The sequence below is a fragment of the Miscanthus floridulus genome, chromosome 3, assembly GCF_019320115.1.
Source record: "Miscanthus floridulus cultivar M001 chromosome 3, ASM1932011v1, whole genome shotgun sequence".
Lineage (NCBI taxonomy): Eukaryota > Viridiplantae > Streptophyta > Magnoliopsida > Poales > Poaceae > Miscanthus > Miscanthus floridulus.
In genome coordinates, this window is record NC_089582.1 from 102,649,989 (window position 1) to 102,668,333 (window position 18,345).

The 18,345-nt window shown below is 46.2% G+C and overlaps 1 protein-coding gene across 1 annotated transcript; it reads right to left on the minus strand.

The window, feature by feature from the left end:
* Positions 1-16,354: 16,354 nt before the first annotated feature.
* Positions 16,355-17,493, minus strand: LOC136544135 (uncharacterized). The gene is made up of 2 exons (XM_066536396.1): positions 17,434-17,493; positions 16,355-16,831 (listed from the first exon to the last, which is right to left on the minus strand). The coding sequence occupies exons 1-2, from the start codon at positions 17,491-17,493 to the stop codon at positions 16,355-16,357; spliced, it is 537 nt and encodes a 178-aa protein (XP_066392493.1).
* Positions 17,494-18,345: the final 852 nt, after the last annotated feature.

Sequence of the window (18,345 nt, forward strand, 5' to 3'; positions counted from 1 at the left end):
GCCGGAGCAGCAAGCCTGCCCGCCGCGCCCGCCGCCAACCCGGCGGTACCTGGACGGTTTAATCGAAACGCGTCGCGCCGATGGTGGGAGTTATTGTAAGTATTGTTTGACGTAAAATGAATAGTGAATTTATTTCTATATTTTGTTAAATTTTTTCAAGGCTGGATAGAGAAATTGATAAGGCAATTGATATTTTTTCCGTCTTTCATAATACGGTTAAACACCATGTTAACTAATCGATTACGAAAAATTAGATCGGATTGAAACGGATATTTTTTAAAGCTGTTTTTTGAACTAGTTGCTACTTAATCTCGCAAGCAGTGATGTCGCGACGCATTGAAACGAATATGAAGCAAATAACATAAGTTGACAAGCTGCCACATAAGTTTGACTTAAGTTCGATATAACATAACCAAATAAGCCTGCAAGTTTCGGACTTCAATAATAGTTCGACCTAACAAACTAAGACCCAGGAGTGTAAGGATTCCTCGGACGCTTATGTCTCTTCGGATTTGTTGGCAACACATTGGGAGTGTAGCCAACGTCGGTGCGGTCGCGTCGCCGGTACGTATGGCTCGTACCCTGCAAGTATGTGATATGCACGATTACTTAGAATTCTTTGCGATCGTTAGTTCATGTAGCCTACGTATTTAAAGAAACTACCTTTGTTAGTACCTATGATGCTCCTTGGGTGCCAAGTGGGGCACCACCTAGCTGAGACAAGCCGATCTCGTCCTGCGGCCAATCTTCCCACTCGTCGTCGTCGTCCTCGATTGCAGGGTTCTTTCCAACGCTATAATGTGGTGGTGTACGCACTGCGGAAGTGGCACCTGTCACCGGCTGAGAAGAGTCGACTGGCGTCCTCAAAGAGGCTGAAGACGTACCACCCGACTGCGCTGGGAGTGGCGGTTCCTCATAAGGAGTGTCCATACAGCTCAACTTTTGAGCTAGCTTCCTGCAGCTCTTCTTCACCTTCTGCATAAATAGACGTTAAAGTTAGCGCATTTCACAAACGCATATACACTAAAAAAATAATTTCAGAACAGACTAGTTTATGTTTACCTCCACAAAAGCCTCAAGAACGCCTGGCCCCTGCCCTCTAGACTCGTGAAGCCGGTACGCTGCTTCGTTGGACAGTCTCGACAATTATGTCGTCTGGGTTTAGAAACGCGGTTGAATATTTTTAGTATACATAATTAATACCAAATGGATAACAAATTGTACCATTAAAGTATCTTACCACGTATCTTTGTAGCAGGGCTCTCTGTAGCTGTGTGTCCTCTCTAGTGGCAACGTCGTACACATCTTCGATCATATCTTCCTCCGAGTCCTCGTCAATCGTCTCCTCAGTGTGCGGGGGCTTGATATGTGTCCTCGTAGACCTGTGAAGCCAGCGTAGGTACTCGTCGAAGGTGTGCTGGTCGTGTGGAGGACCCGCATGGACCGACTGCCGTTCCCTGGTCTCCCACAAGTGGATGTACGCGCTGTGTGTCACGCGCCAATCCTTGGTCTTGTACCTCTTCCTACGGTCAAACCTGCAACAAAACGATGTTAGTTCTACCACACACACCTCTGGATTGTAGCTCTGTTATTAATAAGTAACGCACCCGTGCAATACTTGGTTGGTGGAGTAAAGCGGTGGTGGACAGCCTATCATTCTTCCAAACTATCTGTAGACCCTGACGGGATAGTGAATCCCGACCATGTGGAAGAAAATAAGAGGGACGTTGCAGCGATACTCCTCTGACTCGTCCCTAGTGACAGGACTGAGATAGTTCTGGAACTCCGGAGCATCCTAAGGACATCAATGCACCTAAACATTTCGTAATTGAGTTAGGCTGTGATATAGTGTAGATCGAACAAGACACAGGTATGATAGTAAAAAGAGCGTAACCTGGTGCTGTGTTAGGACGTTGAGACCGTCCGTGTACTTCCTGTACTTGCGCCTCGCATTCCCTCTAACTAACTCTGATTCCGTCTAGATAAACAGAGTTGTAGGGAGTGTATCCTGCCCGTTTCATTGCTGCATTGAATACGATAATGAATTAGCCATTAATAAACTCATCATATGTAACCATATCGAAGAATATAATAAACCCAAGTACTTACCAGTAAACCCATATTAAGGGGCCTCCCAACAGGCTATCGTTCCCAACACCAAACCTGGAGTAGGTACGAGCAACCCCTAAGGTTCGCATACCCTGAGGTGCGACGGCAAGCAACGCATAGCTGTCGATACGTCCATGCTAGGACAACGCTGCCCCAACTGTACACCGCTATGTTCTCCCACGCTGGCGTAGTATATCAAGGAAGATCCAGCTGATGGTGTTGCCCGAGGCGTCTAGAAAGAGGAAAGCACCAAAAAAGTACTAGAGCCACACTCGAGCGAACCTGTCGATCTGAGCCTCCTCAGTCTATGGGTCCAAGTAATCAAAGTGCTCCGTAATCTAGGACGACAAAACACCAGAAGTTTTTCTGAAATTTACCAAAGAAAATGAGACCGATGGCTGCAGGAAAGCGATGCAAATATTAAATAGGCTTGAATTTCTCACTTATTTTTTCTTGAAAACCTCGTCGTCCGGTGGAACAAAGCCAGTAAACTGAGCCACCAGCTCCCTCCAGTGATCGTTGTCAACTATCCCTATCACTGGAAGTCCCCCCAACCGAAGGCCTAAAATAGCCTTCACGTCGTGCAACGTCAAGGTCATCTTGCCACAAGGTAGGTGGAACGTGTAGGTCTCAGGCCTCCACCTGTTATAAGAATAGAACGACTGTTAGTTGCCTCAAATTTATTACAAGAAAGTTTACGTACAAAGAATGCACTCGCACCTGTCTACAGCTATGGTAAGTAGTGCTGGGTCAAGGGGCGAAAGACCGTGGTTGACAACACGGACAAGCTCGAGGAAGCCAGCACGCCGTATGTACGGCGCGTAACGCTCGTCCCACTGGTGCGCCCTGGTGTGCGTGCGGGGCATCAAAGGAGGCAAGGCCACCTCTGCGTCATTGTCACTCAAGATGTGTGCTCGGTGCTAGTCGTCGTACTCCACCTCAGAAATAGGGTACAACGGATGCTGCGTAGGATGGGCCATCCTGTTATAAATTGATAAACAAAGCGTTAGAGTACTCAAATTAATAAAATTCAAATTAACATTATATAGCATTGCAAAGTAAAATATTCACTCTAACTCAAAATAAATCGGCACAAGGATAGGATAAACAAGCGCGCAAAAGAGATAAAGCCCAATGGTCATGTGCTAGGGATGTGGATAGAGGCTAGAGATCGTAGTACGACAAAGCCAACCAAGAAGCAAGGGAGCCAGTTACGCTCAGCGTTACGGTCACGGCGGGATGAACCTACGATCGAAATGTTCGAATGGAATACGATCCCTCGACCGGCTCGCTACAATCCCTAACTAAATAACTAACTATAAACTAAATAATAACCGGATCTACTAGTGACAACCGCATCGCTACAATCCCTAAGTAAATCAATAACTACAAACTAAATAACAAATACCTAATCAATCACTAAACCCAAAATCCTAACCTAAAAACTAAAAACTACATACGTATATCACAAACTAATTATGCTAAAACAATAATAATCATAATAACATTAAACCGAGAGGGAGATACCTTAGGAGCGGACGGCCTCGACGCGCCGAGGTTCGTGGCGTGGCCGGTGCGGGTGCTGCGAGGGCAAGGGCCACCCGAGTGGTCGGGCGCGGCCGGCGAGGGTGCTGGAGGCGGGCGCGGCGTGGGCGTGGGCAGGCGCGGGCGCTGGAGGCGGGCGATGGCAGGCGGCGGGGTGCGTCGGCTGGCTGGCGACGCGGGTGGGCGGGGCAGCGGTGCGTGTGGCCGGAAGCTCGGCCGTGGGGTTTTATTTGGCCCAGACGCGCCATGATCCCTGGCGCGGCACTGCCGCGCCAAGATGGGTGGCACAGCAGGCCCTGCTCCCGTCAGCGGTCATTGTTCCTGGTCGCCGCCACGTCAGCCCTGTGCCGCACCACCATGCATGGCGCGGCACAGGCATTTGGTCGCGCCAGGGCAATAGGCGCGGCCAAAAGTGTTAGTTTTAAAAAAAATCGGACGTGTTAGATTTAGAATTAGTTTCGAAAAAAGGTTAAAATTAAAAAAAATCCTGCTGGACGGGACGGACGGGCGGAGCCTGACGGGGAGGCTTGCCTTGCCGTTAGCTTGAGACGGCGCGGTTTGATGGCAGATGGGGTAGCTGTACGACTCCGACCCGAGTCGGTATGGTGGATCAAAACCTGGAACCGAGCCGATACCGCAAGGGCGTGATTGGTTGATGTGGTGATGGAGAGCCGGGACAGACAGACGGTTCAGGATTGTGAGATGCATGTTTAAATTATGTACTCAGTCGTGTTTGGTTGTTTTTATTATTGATCCAGTATAAGATACGATCTTGTTTGGTTACATGTATAGATAAGAGTTTTGAGTGTGTGACATATTGGCCCTTATATCATGGGCGCATCATGTCGTCTTGTATCGCGAGGGAAGTGAAAATTGAGGAGACTGAGCCGTGCGGGATGGTGGAGGGTAGCGGAATGAAACGAAGCAGGCAAAGCGTGCAAGGCGGGGAACCAAACACGACAGAGGAATGAGTTGAAGCAGGCAAAGGGTGCAAGGATGGTATGGTCCGGACAACCAATCAGCTCCTAAATTTCTTGATATTGGAGATTTATCTCATCTTCCTCCTCCCCAGCGACGGTGAAGGAGAAGGATGGAATCGTTTTCTCTATGACAGCTCTGTTGAAGATGAGAGCGATAAATACGACGTCAGCAATTTCACCAGCATGACGACATCGAGACCTTTCTTTTCGAACGGCGATATCAAGGCAGAGATGATGCCCCCATGAAATAATTTTCTCATGTCTCTTCTCCGTTTTGCCATGGTTAGATTTGGCCACAATGAAGAACTATGAAGATTCAGATAAGTATTCTTCATTCTTCGGTGGCAGAAAGAAGAAGGAAGACATAAGAAAGAAGAAGTTTCTCAACTATGCCTGTAGCAATATTGGTCATCGTTCATTGGGTATATTTTCTCAAGCCTTTTTGTCGAGTGTTTGCCTATGTGGCCATCCATACGAAACGTCATATATGTTTGGTTTTGATATGTGGAGCTGTTCACAGCATCGATATAATTTAGATGAAAATATGTTTATATATATATATATATTGTATTTTAGAGTGCCGGTAATATGTTAATATACCCGTTATTATATAATATAATTATTCTTTCGACTTAAAAAAACCCTGGCCTTATGTATTTTCCACCGAAACTTGACTCGGGCACGGCTGAACGTGATTGCCCGTTTCACGCATCCAGGTGCGCTGAGGCGACGCCATCCTGCTGCTATGTCCATGCCAAGAGTAGCTCAGTGAGTAAAAAGAGCTATTTATCACGAAAAAAATCTAATTTACCTCTCTCATCGTCGTGGTCGTCTAATTTTCGTGATAACCTACAAAATCAGTTTTTTTAGCCCCTTCAACTTTTAAAAACAGTTTCATTTTGCACTCTGAACGGTTTTGACGGTGGTTTTTGCTGATGTCGTGCCACACCAAATGAGATAAATCGGACTAAGTTGAAAGTTAAAAGGAGGTAACCATAATCAAAATCACTAAAGGTGCAAAAGTGACCTGGGATTAATAGTTGAGGGAGGTTAAAAACTGAATTTTATAGATTAAAAGAAAAAACAGATTTTTTTAGAGGAAAAGAAACATTGGATGAGGCAGGTAACGACCGACCATAGTGGCCCATATACTTTCCGCCAAGCAAACATGACCACCTGGACCATCTTCTCCTGGGCCGTGGCCGAGGCTAGCCTGTACCGAGGCTAGTCACGCTCACACCCTGTGCACTGTGCAGCGTGGGCGTCCACAACCGCGCCGCTCCACGGCCCGCGCAGACACCAGCGGTACCGTGCGCCAGGCCCCCAAAACGTAGCCGGCGCGCGTGGCCCGGGAGCGGGTCGGATCGCCTCGGTAACGCAACCACCAACATCCGTGCGTGCGTGGCCGGCCAACCAAAACCACGTTCGCCCGCCGCGGTCCGCGAAGGCAGCAGCGTGTGGTGTCGCAGGCAGAACCGAACCCGCGCCTCCGGGGCGTCATCAGCGTCTCTCTCTCTCTCTCTCCGCGTCGTCGCGAAGAAACCGGCCGGCTCTCTCGGTCTCGGCACGTCGGCCGCGGCACGGACCGCCGTCCTGGCTGGAGTATCCTATCCTGTTGTGACGCTAGCTAATGATCACCATCACCTCTGCTGGCTCCGGGACGGCGACCCGCCGGCCTGTGATGGGCACACGCGCCCACACGCGGAGCTGTTTACTGCGCGACAGCAGGTCACCGGCCGGGACGGTTTGGCTGCTCCTGCTGCCTGCTGCCTGCCTGCCTGCGTGCCTGCTCGCTAGTAGGCGCACGTGTCTGAAAACCAGCCGCAAAATGAAACACACCCAAGCGGGAGGCCGCAACACGCACGTCGTCCATGCGCCGATCTCGCTAGTAGCACGCCCATCATCAACTTCGATCTGCCAAACCGCGCCATGGCTGCCCGCCCTTGTCCTTTGATGGTGCGTTAAGGATGAATGGAATATGGTCATTTATGGATTTCTTTTGTTGGGTGGATAGACGAGCTATTTTTCTGTTTGGTTGGATGTATAAGATGGGATAGGACGAGAATACTAGACTAATTATATCTATTATTTAAAAATAATAACAACTAATTATTACACTGATAAATATGCACCGACACTAATTTTATCATTATAATCACTAATTAAAAATAAAATATGTTAATTAACACTATACTACTCTAATTGTCACACAAAACATACACTAATCAACATATTAACACTTATGAAAACTTATTTTGTCATCATAATTACTAATTAATAATATAACATACTAATAATCCTTAATTTATTTGCTAATGACAAAGATTAGAAAGCATAGATAAGCTTATTCGTTAGAATTTTGAGGGCCACGATATCCAGTATCTACCCAGAATATTCCCTGTCGTGAATATGCAGATTTAGCTTAACCATCCAACCAAACGTCCTGCATCCAAGATATCCATGTTCCATGTATGAATATCCATGTAATCGCTAGGAGAAATTTGGAGGTACCTACCAGAATTTGTGAGAGCGTGAACAGTAAAACCCGCTGTAAACAGTAAATTTCGGCTGGTTTTCTTACGGCCGAACGGCGCCTAAACCGACCCATTTCGCCCACCCAATTGGATTCGTCTTTTTGAACGCAGGGAGTACGGAGTAGAAGATCCCAACGAGGCACAGAACCATATGCCTGGGTCTGGTCTCGTAGTTCCGATAAGACTAGACAAAGTACTACCGTCGTCTAAAAAAAATACACGTTTCTGTTTATTTTGTTAAAAAATCAGACTAAAAAATACTATTTACTAATTTACTGTAAGAAAAAAAAACTATACGACTGATAGGTCAGGCTAATAAGTTCAAGCGATATACCACCCGATCTAAAGGAAAATACGGTCTACCGGCCCATCCATCTGGGACGTACTATGAACGGATTTCCGGATGATTAGGTCTACCTCAAAAAATAGGATTTGCTAGCTTGAATTTTAATTTCCTTTCAAGCGATTATTATTGCATATATTTTATATTAAAATTGAAGATTTCATTTGTTGCAGTTTCTGTAAACACAATCTGCAATTTTTGAAACCAAGAATAAAAAACCCGTTACACAAAACCACGAACCCGTAAAATCTGTTTTATGTTGGCACAAAAACAATTAACAATTTATAATTATTTTCTATAGGAAGACAAGGACAAAATTTGATATGTCATGACACAAAGACAAGTAACAAATCACAAAAGTAACAAATACTTCTGCTAGTTAGAGGTACAAAAGTGTTGACTAAAATAATCTTAAAATTCAGGCACCTAAATTATAGAAAAAGTACAAAAAATACATACAAATTTTCTCTATCTCTAAAATAATAGTCATTCTCAACTCAAAAAGTCTACAACTTTTAACTTTAACCAAATATATTAAACAAAATATTAATATTTATTATATATAATTAGTATCATTAAATAGATTATTAAATATACTTTTATACTAAACTGATTTAGAGATATAAATAGAAAGCAAGTGGAATTCTGAACACGATGATCAGCCTGTTCGCTTGTTGATTTTAGCCAGCTTAAACCAGCTAGCCAACAGTATTTTTCTCTCACAATAAACCAGCACCAGCTAGTCCAAACCAGCCTAGAAACCAACTAGGCCGGATATCTGGTTTCTGTATGTAATCAATCAACGAATCATGTCAGTCAGGTCAAGCATATCACTTGGCCGGATATCTGGTTTCTGTATGTAATCAATCAACGAATCATGTCAGTCAGGTCAAGCATATCACTTCTCAACGTTAGTCCTCTAACATTAAATAAAACAGCAGAGGCTCGCTACGAAATTCATATGATCTGGTGGTCCTCCCTCCGTCCCGCTTACTCCAACATTTATTCCGTGTGAGGAAATATTTATACGGTGCAAGCTAAGCGCATATAGTCCGTTCGTTTGGATCATAAATTTTTAGTTAGAACAATATTTTTCTCCCACACTAAACCAATCAACAGTAATAATTCACGATTATATACGATCGTATCAGCATCGGCTGAACAGATTGACAGCCCAACATGAAGCATATATATATATATATATATATATATATATATATATATATATATATATATATGTCACGTACATGATTGGGATCTGACTGCATATATATAATTAAACAAGTAGTACAAATTTTATTTCTTTGGTGCTCCTGGACGCCATGGCATGCCGCATGTGTGCCAAAATCTAGCCCATTCGCTAGTTGGTTTTTAGGTTGATAAGCTCAGTTAGTGTTGATTTATTGTAAAAAAAAATATTATTCTATTATTGATAAGCCTTGGATGAAACCAATAAGCAAACAGACTCACCGAGGAAAAAAAAAACCGCAGAGGGTGACTCACGGATGCGGACACGGAGATTGTGCACCCAAGTTGGCAAACCGCTCGCGCGTCTCCTACCTTGCAAATTGATTTGAGAAAAAAAGCGCAAAATTGTGGTTGGGGCGTACCGTACGTGATGAACTGCAAAAGTTTGGTGACCAAGGCCGGCCATCGGTGATGTGGCCGAGTCCGTGTCCAAGGACCAAGGGATGGGCTAAAACTTCGCGCGATATTGAAGTTTATTATCATCATTATCGCCACCATGACACGACGGTGGGATGGGACTAGTATTGCAAGATGATGAGATAATTATATTTGGCTGCAACCACTGTTTGAATCCGTGCAAGTGCTAGCTGCGAAATCTTGGAGCTCATCCAAGTCAGATGTATGTATGGAATCAAAGTCAATTGCTTGGAGTGTAGTATATTCTTTCATGTGTACATGTGTCTATGCTTTATTACAGATTGGAAAACGACAAGCCTCTGCAGGAATCTTACGGTTTTTGATAGATACGCATGCAATTAGATGACCGCACCAAACAATTACCGATCTCGGCAGTATCTGTCCAGACCTTTAAATTAGGGGTGCCAACTGCCAACCGGAACAGTTTCATTAGTTTTCTTCGCGGTTTTTTTTTTTAGTTCGAACGCCTTGCTAGATCCTAGATGATCGCCTACTGGCGCCATGGCGGCGTACAATGAACGGGATGGACACTACATACATGCACGTAGGGATTACTACCGATTACGAGAAGGTTAATTAGACGACATAAACACGCGCTGTGCTGTACGTACGTACTCAGAGTCCATCATCAGGAAAGGAGAAGCAGGATCGTTTGTTGGTTCCAGGCTGATCATCCGACGATCGATCTCGCCTCTGGGCTACAGCGGCATTGGGTGGGGTTGGGGTTGGGGGTGGGGGGTGGGGGAGGGGGCGGGGGACAAGACATGAGCCACACCAGTAAAGATAGTCCATCCCATAAGATTAAGGCGTGCACCACAAGGCGTGCACCACAAGGCTATAAGAAAATGTGGTTTATTGTATAATATCAAATAGGCTATTTTTCTTGTAACCCTATCCCTCCATAGTATATAAGGAGAGGCAGGGGTCCCCTAGACGAGATATCGAATCTGATACACAATCAATACAAAATAACAGACCACATGATGTAGGGTATTACGTTAAGCTGACGGCATGAACCTATATAAATGTTGTGTCTTCTGTCTCTGTTACCATCTGGTCTGCATCACGCATATCTCCACCGATTCATCTACTACTGTGGGTATACCCCTCGGTAGACTATCGACTAGATTTCATCGACAATGGCGCGCCAGGTAGGGGGTGTGCGTGCTGATTCCATGGTGAGCCAGATGGTCCGCTTCCCGAGCTCCATGATCCTTCCCAAGCAGCTAAAAAGCGTCTCCGGACAGAAGAAAGGTATTACGGATCGGTGAGTTTGTTCTGCATTGCCGAATAGTCTTGATGTTGCTGTCGACCGTTATGTTTGTAGATCAAGATGCGGAGCTCGGCCGGTTGCGTTAGGTCATCGGTCAACTCCAAGAGGGAAAGGAGAAGGCGTCTGGGCGAGCGGAGAAACTGGCCGAGGATCTAGAAGGTGAGTAGTTCATGGTCGGAGTTGTTGCTGAAATGATTTCTTCGTTTGAGGAATCCCTTTGGTGTCCGTAGAATACCATCAAAGAACCAAGGCGTAGTTCGACGTGCTGGAGCTAGAGGCAAAAATCCAGAGGTAAAAATTTGATGCCTTGGTGGTTAGAGTCAAGCTGGTGCTCGACTGTATCTACATGGAGGTAGCTCCTCAGCCCAAAGACAGGCTGCCCCATCCGGACACCATCATTGATAGGTGCAAGACGGCTTGGGAGAACTTCAAAGGCTTTAACCGAGACGTCGCTGTCTTCATCGTGATGCATGCCCTGGCGGTGGTCTGGTCTCACTACCCTACCATCAATCTTCGAGCGATAGGGGCTGGATTTGCCAGAGGGACGGGTGCGACGAAGCAGGAGCAACTGAAAGATGAGGTGGAGGACACGGCGAAGAGGCTGGCCAGTGATGTCGATCTGTTCGGCAAGGTAGACGGTGAGGGCCAAGCTCAATAACCTGAGTAGAGAGGAACCTGTATGGGACAACTAGAGAGGAGAGTTAGATGCACGAGGGAATAAGCAAACATTTGTGTATTTGTATAAATGTTGTAAGTAGACGACATGTGCATGTTCAGACAGCTTGCTAGCGCTTGCGGTGAAAAAGAAATGTGTTGTTAACCCTAACGCATTTATACATGGTATAAGTAGCGTCCAAGCAGTTAGTTCGTAACTGGGCTCTTGGTCTTGGCTAGCCCATATTCTATAACGTCGAGTGCTAGAGCCCGTGCACGTGTAGGAGGAACAGACATGACTGAGGAACCACAGCTGACCACCCATAATGTAGAGTGTTGGAGCCCGTAGCACATGTAGGGAGAGATCGAAGACATGATTTTCTCCAAAGAACACAGAGTAGAGCGTTTACTGCTCGATGGTTGGCGGAATATCTTAAAGATATTTTAGTATGGAGAAACGGGACGGAGCAATTATGGAGATCGCATATAATTGTCAGAGTTTGTTAAGGAGTAGCTTGGAGCTGGTGATCATAAATGGAGAGTAAACTAAAGTGGAGAAATAATGGAGACAAATTATGGCGACAAAAACTTCATTCATTATGGAGTGGAGAGTACATATCTAGAGCGTTTCAAGGATAGAAACGTATAAGGTGCTTGATGTGCCACGAATTGGGGATATCGATTCCCTCCATGTCACATAACCGGTAAGACCCTGGTCGGGTAACCTCCTTGACCACATAAGGCCCTTCCCAGAGGGAGGAGAGCTTGTGCATCCCTTCGGTTTTCTACTTTCTACGGAGAACGAGGTCGCCGACTGCAAATGAATAACTTTTGATATTGTGATTGTAGTATCTTCACAGGCCTTATAGGTATTTGGCTTTGTGGATGCAAGTGATCAGGCACTCTTCTTCAGCTCTGTCGATGTCCTCTATCCGAACAGCTGCGGCTTCTCTTCATTATAATGTTCCACCCTCGGTGCTCGGAAGGCAAAGTCCACAGGAAGTATGGCTTCTGAGCCATAGACCAAAAAGTATGGAGACACACCGATGTTGCGACAAGCTTGAGTGCGCAATCCCTAGACCATAGCTAGGAGCTCTTTGAGCCATCTGCCCAGATGTTTTTCCTTATTCTGGTATAGCCTCTTTTTGAGGGCATCAAGGATCATGCCGTTCGCCCGTTCGACCCAGCCGTTGGCCCTAAGATGGGCAACAGAGACATATTTGATAGAGATGCATCGGTCTTCGTTGAAGTCCCAAAAATGATGACCAGTGAATGTAGTTCTGAGATCGGTGATAATGCTGTATGGGAGACTGAATCTATGGATGATATCTTCGAAGAGCTCGACTGCCTTCTTTGCAGTGGCCGAAACAAGTGGCTTGTATTCGATCCACTTGGAGAACTTGTCAATGGTGATGTATACATACCAAAAATAGCCTAGCGTTGGCTTAAAAGGCCCAATCATGTCGAGTCCCCAGCATGCAAAAGGCCAAGAAGCTGGGATGGTCTACAATTCCCGCACCAGCACGCGTATTTGCTTGGCAAAAAATTAACATCCTTCACAACATCGGACGAGGTCTTCTATGTCAGCGATGGCCATGGGCCAGTAAAAATTAGTTCGGAAAGCTTTGCTAACTAGGTTTCTGGAGGCCGCATGATTGCCATAGGAGCCAGAGTGAATTTCAAGAAGTAATTTCACTCCCTCTTCTTGGGCGATGCACTTCTATAGTATCCCTTCCTTGGCGCTTTTCCTCATCAACTTCCCGTACACCATTACGTAGTGCTTGCTATGATGGATGAGGCATTCAATTTCGGTCTTATCGGCGGGTATGTCGGTGCTGGTGAGGTACTTGATGAACTGTTCCCTCCAATCTACGGCCGGTGAAGGTACTGCAAGTACTAGCTGCTCGGCGGTGGGGATTTCTTAAACTTTCTTCTCTTCCTTAATAGACGGCATAAAGAGGTCTTGAACAAAAACCCCAGGCGAAATCATGGCGTGAGAAGAGCCTATCTTAGATAGGTGGTCGGTGAGCTGATTTTAGTCTCGTACCACGTGGTGGTACTCGATACCGTAGAACTTTCCTTTGAGTTTCCTAATCTCGGTGCAGTATGCGTCTATCTTCTCACTAGAATAGGACCAATCTTTGTTGACTTGGTTGATGACTAGCGTGGAGTCTCCGTATACCATGAGGCATTTGACGCTGAGCTCGACGGCTATATGAAGTCTATGGAGACATGCTTCATATTCCATGGCGTTGTTGGTGGCTGGAAAATGAATTTAGAGGACGTATCAGAGCTTGTCCTTAGTCGAAGTAATGAATAAAATTCTAGCACTAGCACCGTTGATGTTGAGGGCGTCGTCGAAATACATCACCTAGTGCTCGGGGAAAGCAGCGGGGATGGGCTCTTGGATCTCGGTCCACTCAGCGATGAAGTTAGCCAGCGCATGCGACTTAATGGTAGGCCTGCTTCTGAATTCTATGGAATAAGTGCCGAGCTCGACTGTCCACTTGATGATGCAGCCATTGGCCTCTTTGTTATAGAGGATGTCCCCTAGAGGGAACTCGGTGACCACAGCGATCTTATAGTACTCGAAGTAATGGTGGAGCTTGTGTGGCGTGACCAGAATGGCATATAACAGCTTCTGAATCTGAGGATGATGAGTTTTGAACTCATTAAGAACCTCGCTGATGAAGTAGACTTGGCGTTGTACCTTGTAGGCATGTCCAACTTCATCGCGCTCGACGACGATAGCTGTGCTAACAATGCGAGAAGTGGCGGCGATGTAGATCAATTGGGTTTCGTCTGGTTGAGGCACCGTCATGATCGGAGGCTTCGTTAAAAACAACTTGAGCTACTCGAAGGTCGTATCAGCCTCCTCCAACTAGGAGAAGCGCTCGGAAGCCTTGAGTAGTTTGAAGAACGGTAGTCCCTTTTCACCGAGGCATGATATAAAGCGGCTGAGAGTAGCCATGCACCCTGTGAACTTCTATATATTCTTTACGTAGGTTGGCCGTTTCATATTGGTAATGTCAGAGACTTTGTCAGGGTTGGGTTTGATATCGCGGGTGTTGATGATGTAGCCTAGGAGTATGCCAGATGGAACTCCAAATATGCACTTTGAAGGGTTCAACTTCCATCTGTATCTTTTCAGGTTGGCGAATGTTTCTTCGAGGTCGACGGTGAGACTATCGGCGGTTTTGGATTTGACAACCATATCGTCGATATAGGCTTTGACGTTGCGGCCTATCTGTTGGTCAAGTCACATCTGGATGGCCCTTTGGTAGGTCACCCTAGCATTTTTTAGTCCAAAAGACATGGTGGTATAGCAATACGCACTGAAAAGTGTGATGAACGATGTTTTGATCTGGTCGTCATCTTTGAGAGATATCTGATGATAACCGGAGTAACAGTCGAGGAAGGAGAGGAGTTCATAGCTGATGGTGGAGTCTAGAACCTCGTCTATCTAAGGCAGACCGAAGGGGTCTTTAGGGTAGTGTTTTTTGAACAAGAACTAGGTTTGCTAGCCACTTAGGATGATACACCTCTTTAATAAATCTAGCTGCTAGGAGCTATTTTATTTCTACCCTAATAGCCTCCTTCTTGTCTGGCGTGAATCATCGGAGCTTCTGCCTGATCGGCTTGGTGGTCGGCGAGACATTTAAGGAGTGCTCGATCTTCTCCCATGGTACCTAAAAGCATCTAGGCCCCTAGTTGGGTTTTGATGATTAATGACAATACGTGATTACTGTGACTAACGTGTGTTTTGTAGAGGCAATTAAGTTAGGTCACGATAATTAGAGATCGATTGGGCTATCATGGTGGTCATGCCCCTACAATGGAAATCATTTTGGTTTTTAAAGGATGGACGACAAGGTTAAGGATGGACTAGTTCTAAGGTCGATTGGAGTTGAAGAGACACTTAGAGTAATTTCAGACTTTGTTTTTCCTTTGGTCGTACTATTAAGGGGGGTATGGACGAGTAGTTTGACCTAGGTGAGTCTAGTGGGTTAGGTGTGGTGCACACTTGCTAAACCTAGCACTAGGTAGCTCCTAAAAAGCCCTTAGATCCATTGGAGCAAACTTCATTCACATATGATCGAGAGCTAGAAGTGAATGGAGGGTCAAATGCTAACTGGACGCTGGCTCTGGTGTGACTAGATGCTGGCTTAGAGTCTAGTCAGTTCATTTGATCAAGGTGAAATCATCTGGTGCGACCGGACGCTAAGCGGTAAAGTGACCGAACGCTGGGTCCCAGCGTCCGGTCGACTCTAGTAAGGTTCTAGAGAGGGAAAATCTCGACCGACATGTCCGGTCAATGCTGATCAAACACTGTCCAGCGTCTGGTCACCACTTAAACATTGAAGTTTGGGGAGAACTGACTGGAGTGTCCGGTCAACATGACTGGAGCATCCGGTCACCCCGTAGAGGCACATAACGGTTTGTTTTTCAGCCATGGTTATAAATACTTCCTCCATTTGTGTGTGGGGGTACTTTTGCTCATTCCAACAGCCGAGAAACACCTTTGAGAGTGCTAAGAAGAGCAAGGTCCTAGTGAGGTGATTGAGATTTGAGAATCCCAAAGAGAGCCCTCATTAGTGAGATCAAGAGTAGCAAAGTGTGCATCCACCCTTCTCATTAGGCTTGTCGTGGTCAAGTGAGAGTTCGTGCTTGTTACTCTTGGTGATCGCCATCACCTCGATAGCTTGGTGGTGATTGGGAGCTTTGTGATCATCCGGCGGAGCTTGAGGATGACCCAACTCAAGTTGTGAGCGGTTGTGGGTGATTCACCATGATGGAGTGTCAAAGAATCAACCCGTAGAGAGCACTTGATCCTTGCACGGATCAAGGGGGAGCTACACCCTTGCGTGGGTGCTCCAACGAGGACTAGTGGGGAGTGGCGACTCTTCGATGCCTTGGCAAAACATCACTGCGTTCCTCCTTCTCTCTTTACTTTGAGCATTTACTTTGAGCAATTTAATTTTTATCATTTACATTCATAGAATTGCCATGCTAGAGTAGGATTAGAACATAGGTTGCTAAACTTTTGTGTGATAGATCAATAGAAACACTTTCTAGGCACAAGGAGTTAATTGGGCTAACCGTAGGACTTAATTATTGAAAGAAATTTAGAATTAGCCCAATTCACCCCCCCTCTTGGGCATCTTAATCCTTTTAGTAGCCCCGGCATGTCTACTGGATTCCAAGCAAACACATCGGCGTTAGCACGTAGAAAGGAGATGAGCGCACTTTCCTATTTGGGGTCGAGATTAGCCCCAATCTTAGCAGTCTTGGTGGGGTCATCGAGGCCGAGGTTGACCTCCTTCGTTTCCTTAGACTTGGCAGAGGCGCGAGGAGGGTCCAGCGCTGGGATCTTTAGGTCATCGACGAGCACCATCTTGGCATCAGTGACCATGCTAGCCATCTGGATGGAGAGGTCGGTGGCTTCAACGAGAGCGAGACTCTCTATTTCATAGGCATAGACAATGGAGAGGTTAGCCCATAGGGCTAGAACTCTTGTAGGCGAGGGCATCTTCAATACCAAACAGGCATAGTGCGGTATGGCCATGAACTTGGCTAGAGCTGGCCGACCAAGTATGGCGTGGTTGGCAGTGTTGAAGTCAGCGACGTAGAAGTTGATGTGCTCGACGCGGAAGTTGCTAGCTGTGCCGAATTGTACTGGGAGGGTGATCTCACCAAGCGATCGTGATGCCCTGCCAGGTACCACACCCTAGAAGGAGGAGTCAGAGGGAGTGAGGTCTTCTATTCCAAGGCCCCGCTCCTTTAGGGCTCCGATGAAGAGCAGGTTTAGGGCACTTCCACCGTCGATGAGTACTTTCCTAAAGAGTACTTTCTTAATGATTGCATTGAGGATGAGGAGGAAATGCCCTATGTAAGAGATGTCCACCCACTGGTTAGCCCTGCTAAAGGTGATGGGGATCTCAGACTAGGGGCGATAGCTAGGGTCAACAATATGGTCTTCTGTGTTGACGATGAGCACCCGACGGGCGGTGAGTTTTTGATCTCTTCTGCTCTCGACGGTGGTGAGGTCCCCAAAGATAGTGGCGACCACTTTGTCATGATCTTGGAAGGCATTGTTGTTGTCCCTAGGTGGTCAGCGACCTCTGGCTCCATCGTCGTTGTCGTCATCCTTCTTTTTTGCCTGGAACTCCTTAGCTAAGCCAAGGCAGTCCTTCATCTTGTGCTTGCTATTCTTGTGGAGGGGGCATGGGCCTTCAAGGATTTTCTTATACTGCTCATCATAGTTACACTTGGCGTGAGGTTCATCAACGGTGGTGACGATGTTGTTTGGTTGGCATCGGCGATACTAACTAGCTTTAGACCCTTCTGGCCGATCACAACCACTATCCTAATGGTGGCCGCGGTCGTCATAGCGGCTGTCACTATGGCAAGTTGGGCGATAATTGCCCGCATCCTTGTTGAAGCTAACTTTGGCCTCTTTAGCGTCGATGTACTGATCGATGGTCGTGATCATCTCGCCAATCCCCTTTGGCGGCCTATGATTGAATTTGGAGCGGAGGTCACAGTGATGGAGTCCTCTAACAAAGGCAGTGATGACTTCTGCTTCCGTGATGTTGGGAATTGAATTCCTCATCTCAGAAAATCATCTGATATAACTACGAAGGAGCTTGGACGGTTTCTGATAGATGCGATTCAAATCGTGCTTGGTGCTTGGCCAAGTACACGTAGCCATGTAATTGTCGGTGAAGACCTTCTTCAACTATTCCCAAGATTCGATGGAATCTAGGGCGAGGCTCATGAGCCAGTTCATTGCGGTCGGCGTGAACATGACAGGAATATAGTTTGCCATGACACTGGTATCTCCTCCGATAGCACGCACATCGGTGGCATAAGCTTGTAGCCACTGTGTGGGGTTCATCCACCCCTCATAGGGCTCGACCCTAGTGATTTTGAAACCATGGGGCCACTAGAGTGTTCGGAGTGCTTTCGTGAATGCTCAGGGCCCTTCGGGATCATCACCGTCAGGATCTATAACACCCTCAGTGTTACACCTTAATCAAAACACTAAACCATGTCATGAGCATCATGTTTATGTATTATTGCATGTGGTAAAATGAGAAATTAAATTTTATTGCACTAGTTCTCAATTTGAGCTCTAATTTATTCCTTGTCCAAATACTCTCCAGCACAGCTCAACTCACTATTGTTATCCGGATCCAACTCCATTTCTCGCTATTCATCTTCTTCCTAATCCCCTGAGCA

What these genes read in the sequence shown, in the direction of transcription:
- LOC136544135 (XM_066536396.1), bottom strand. Translation starts at nt 17,493, where the DNA reads ATGACGACCGCGGCCACCATTAGGATAGTGGTTGTGATCGGCCAGAAG. An exon ending in GCCAGAAGGGTCTAAAGCTA is followed by an intron (nt 16,832 to 17,433) that starts GTTAGTATCGCC and finishes TCCTCCTTCTAG; the next exon opens with GGTGTGGTACCTGGCAGGGC.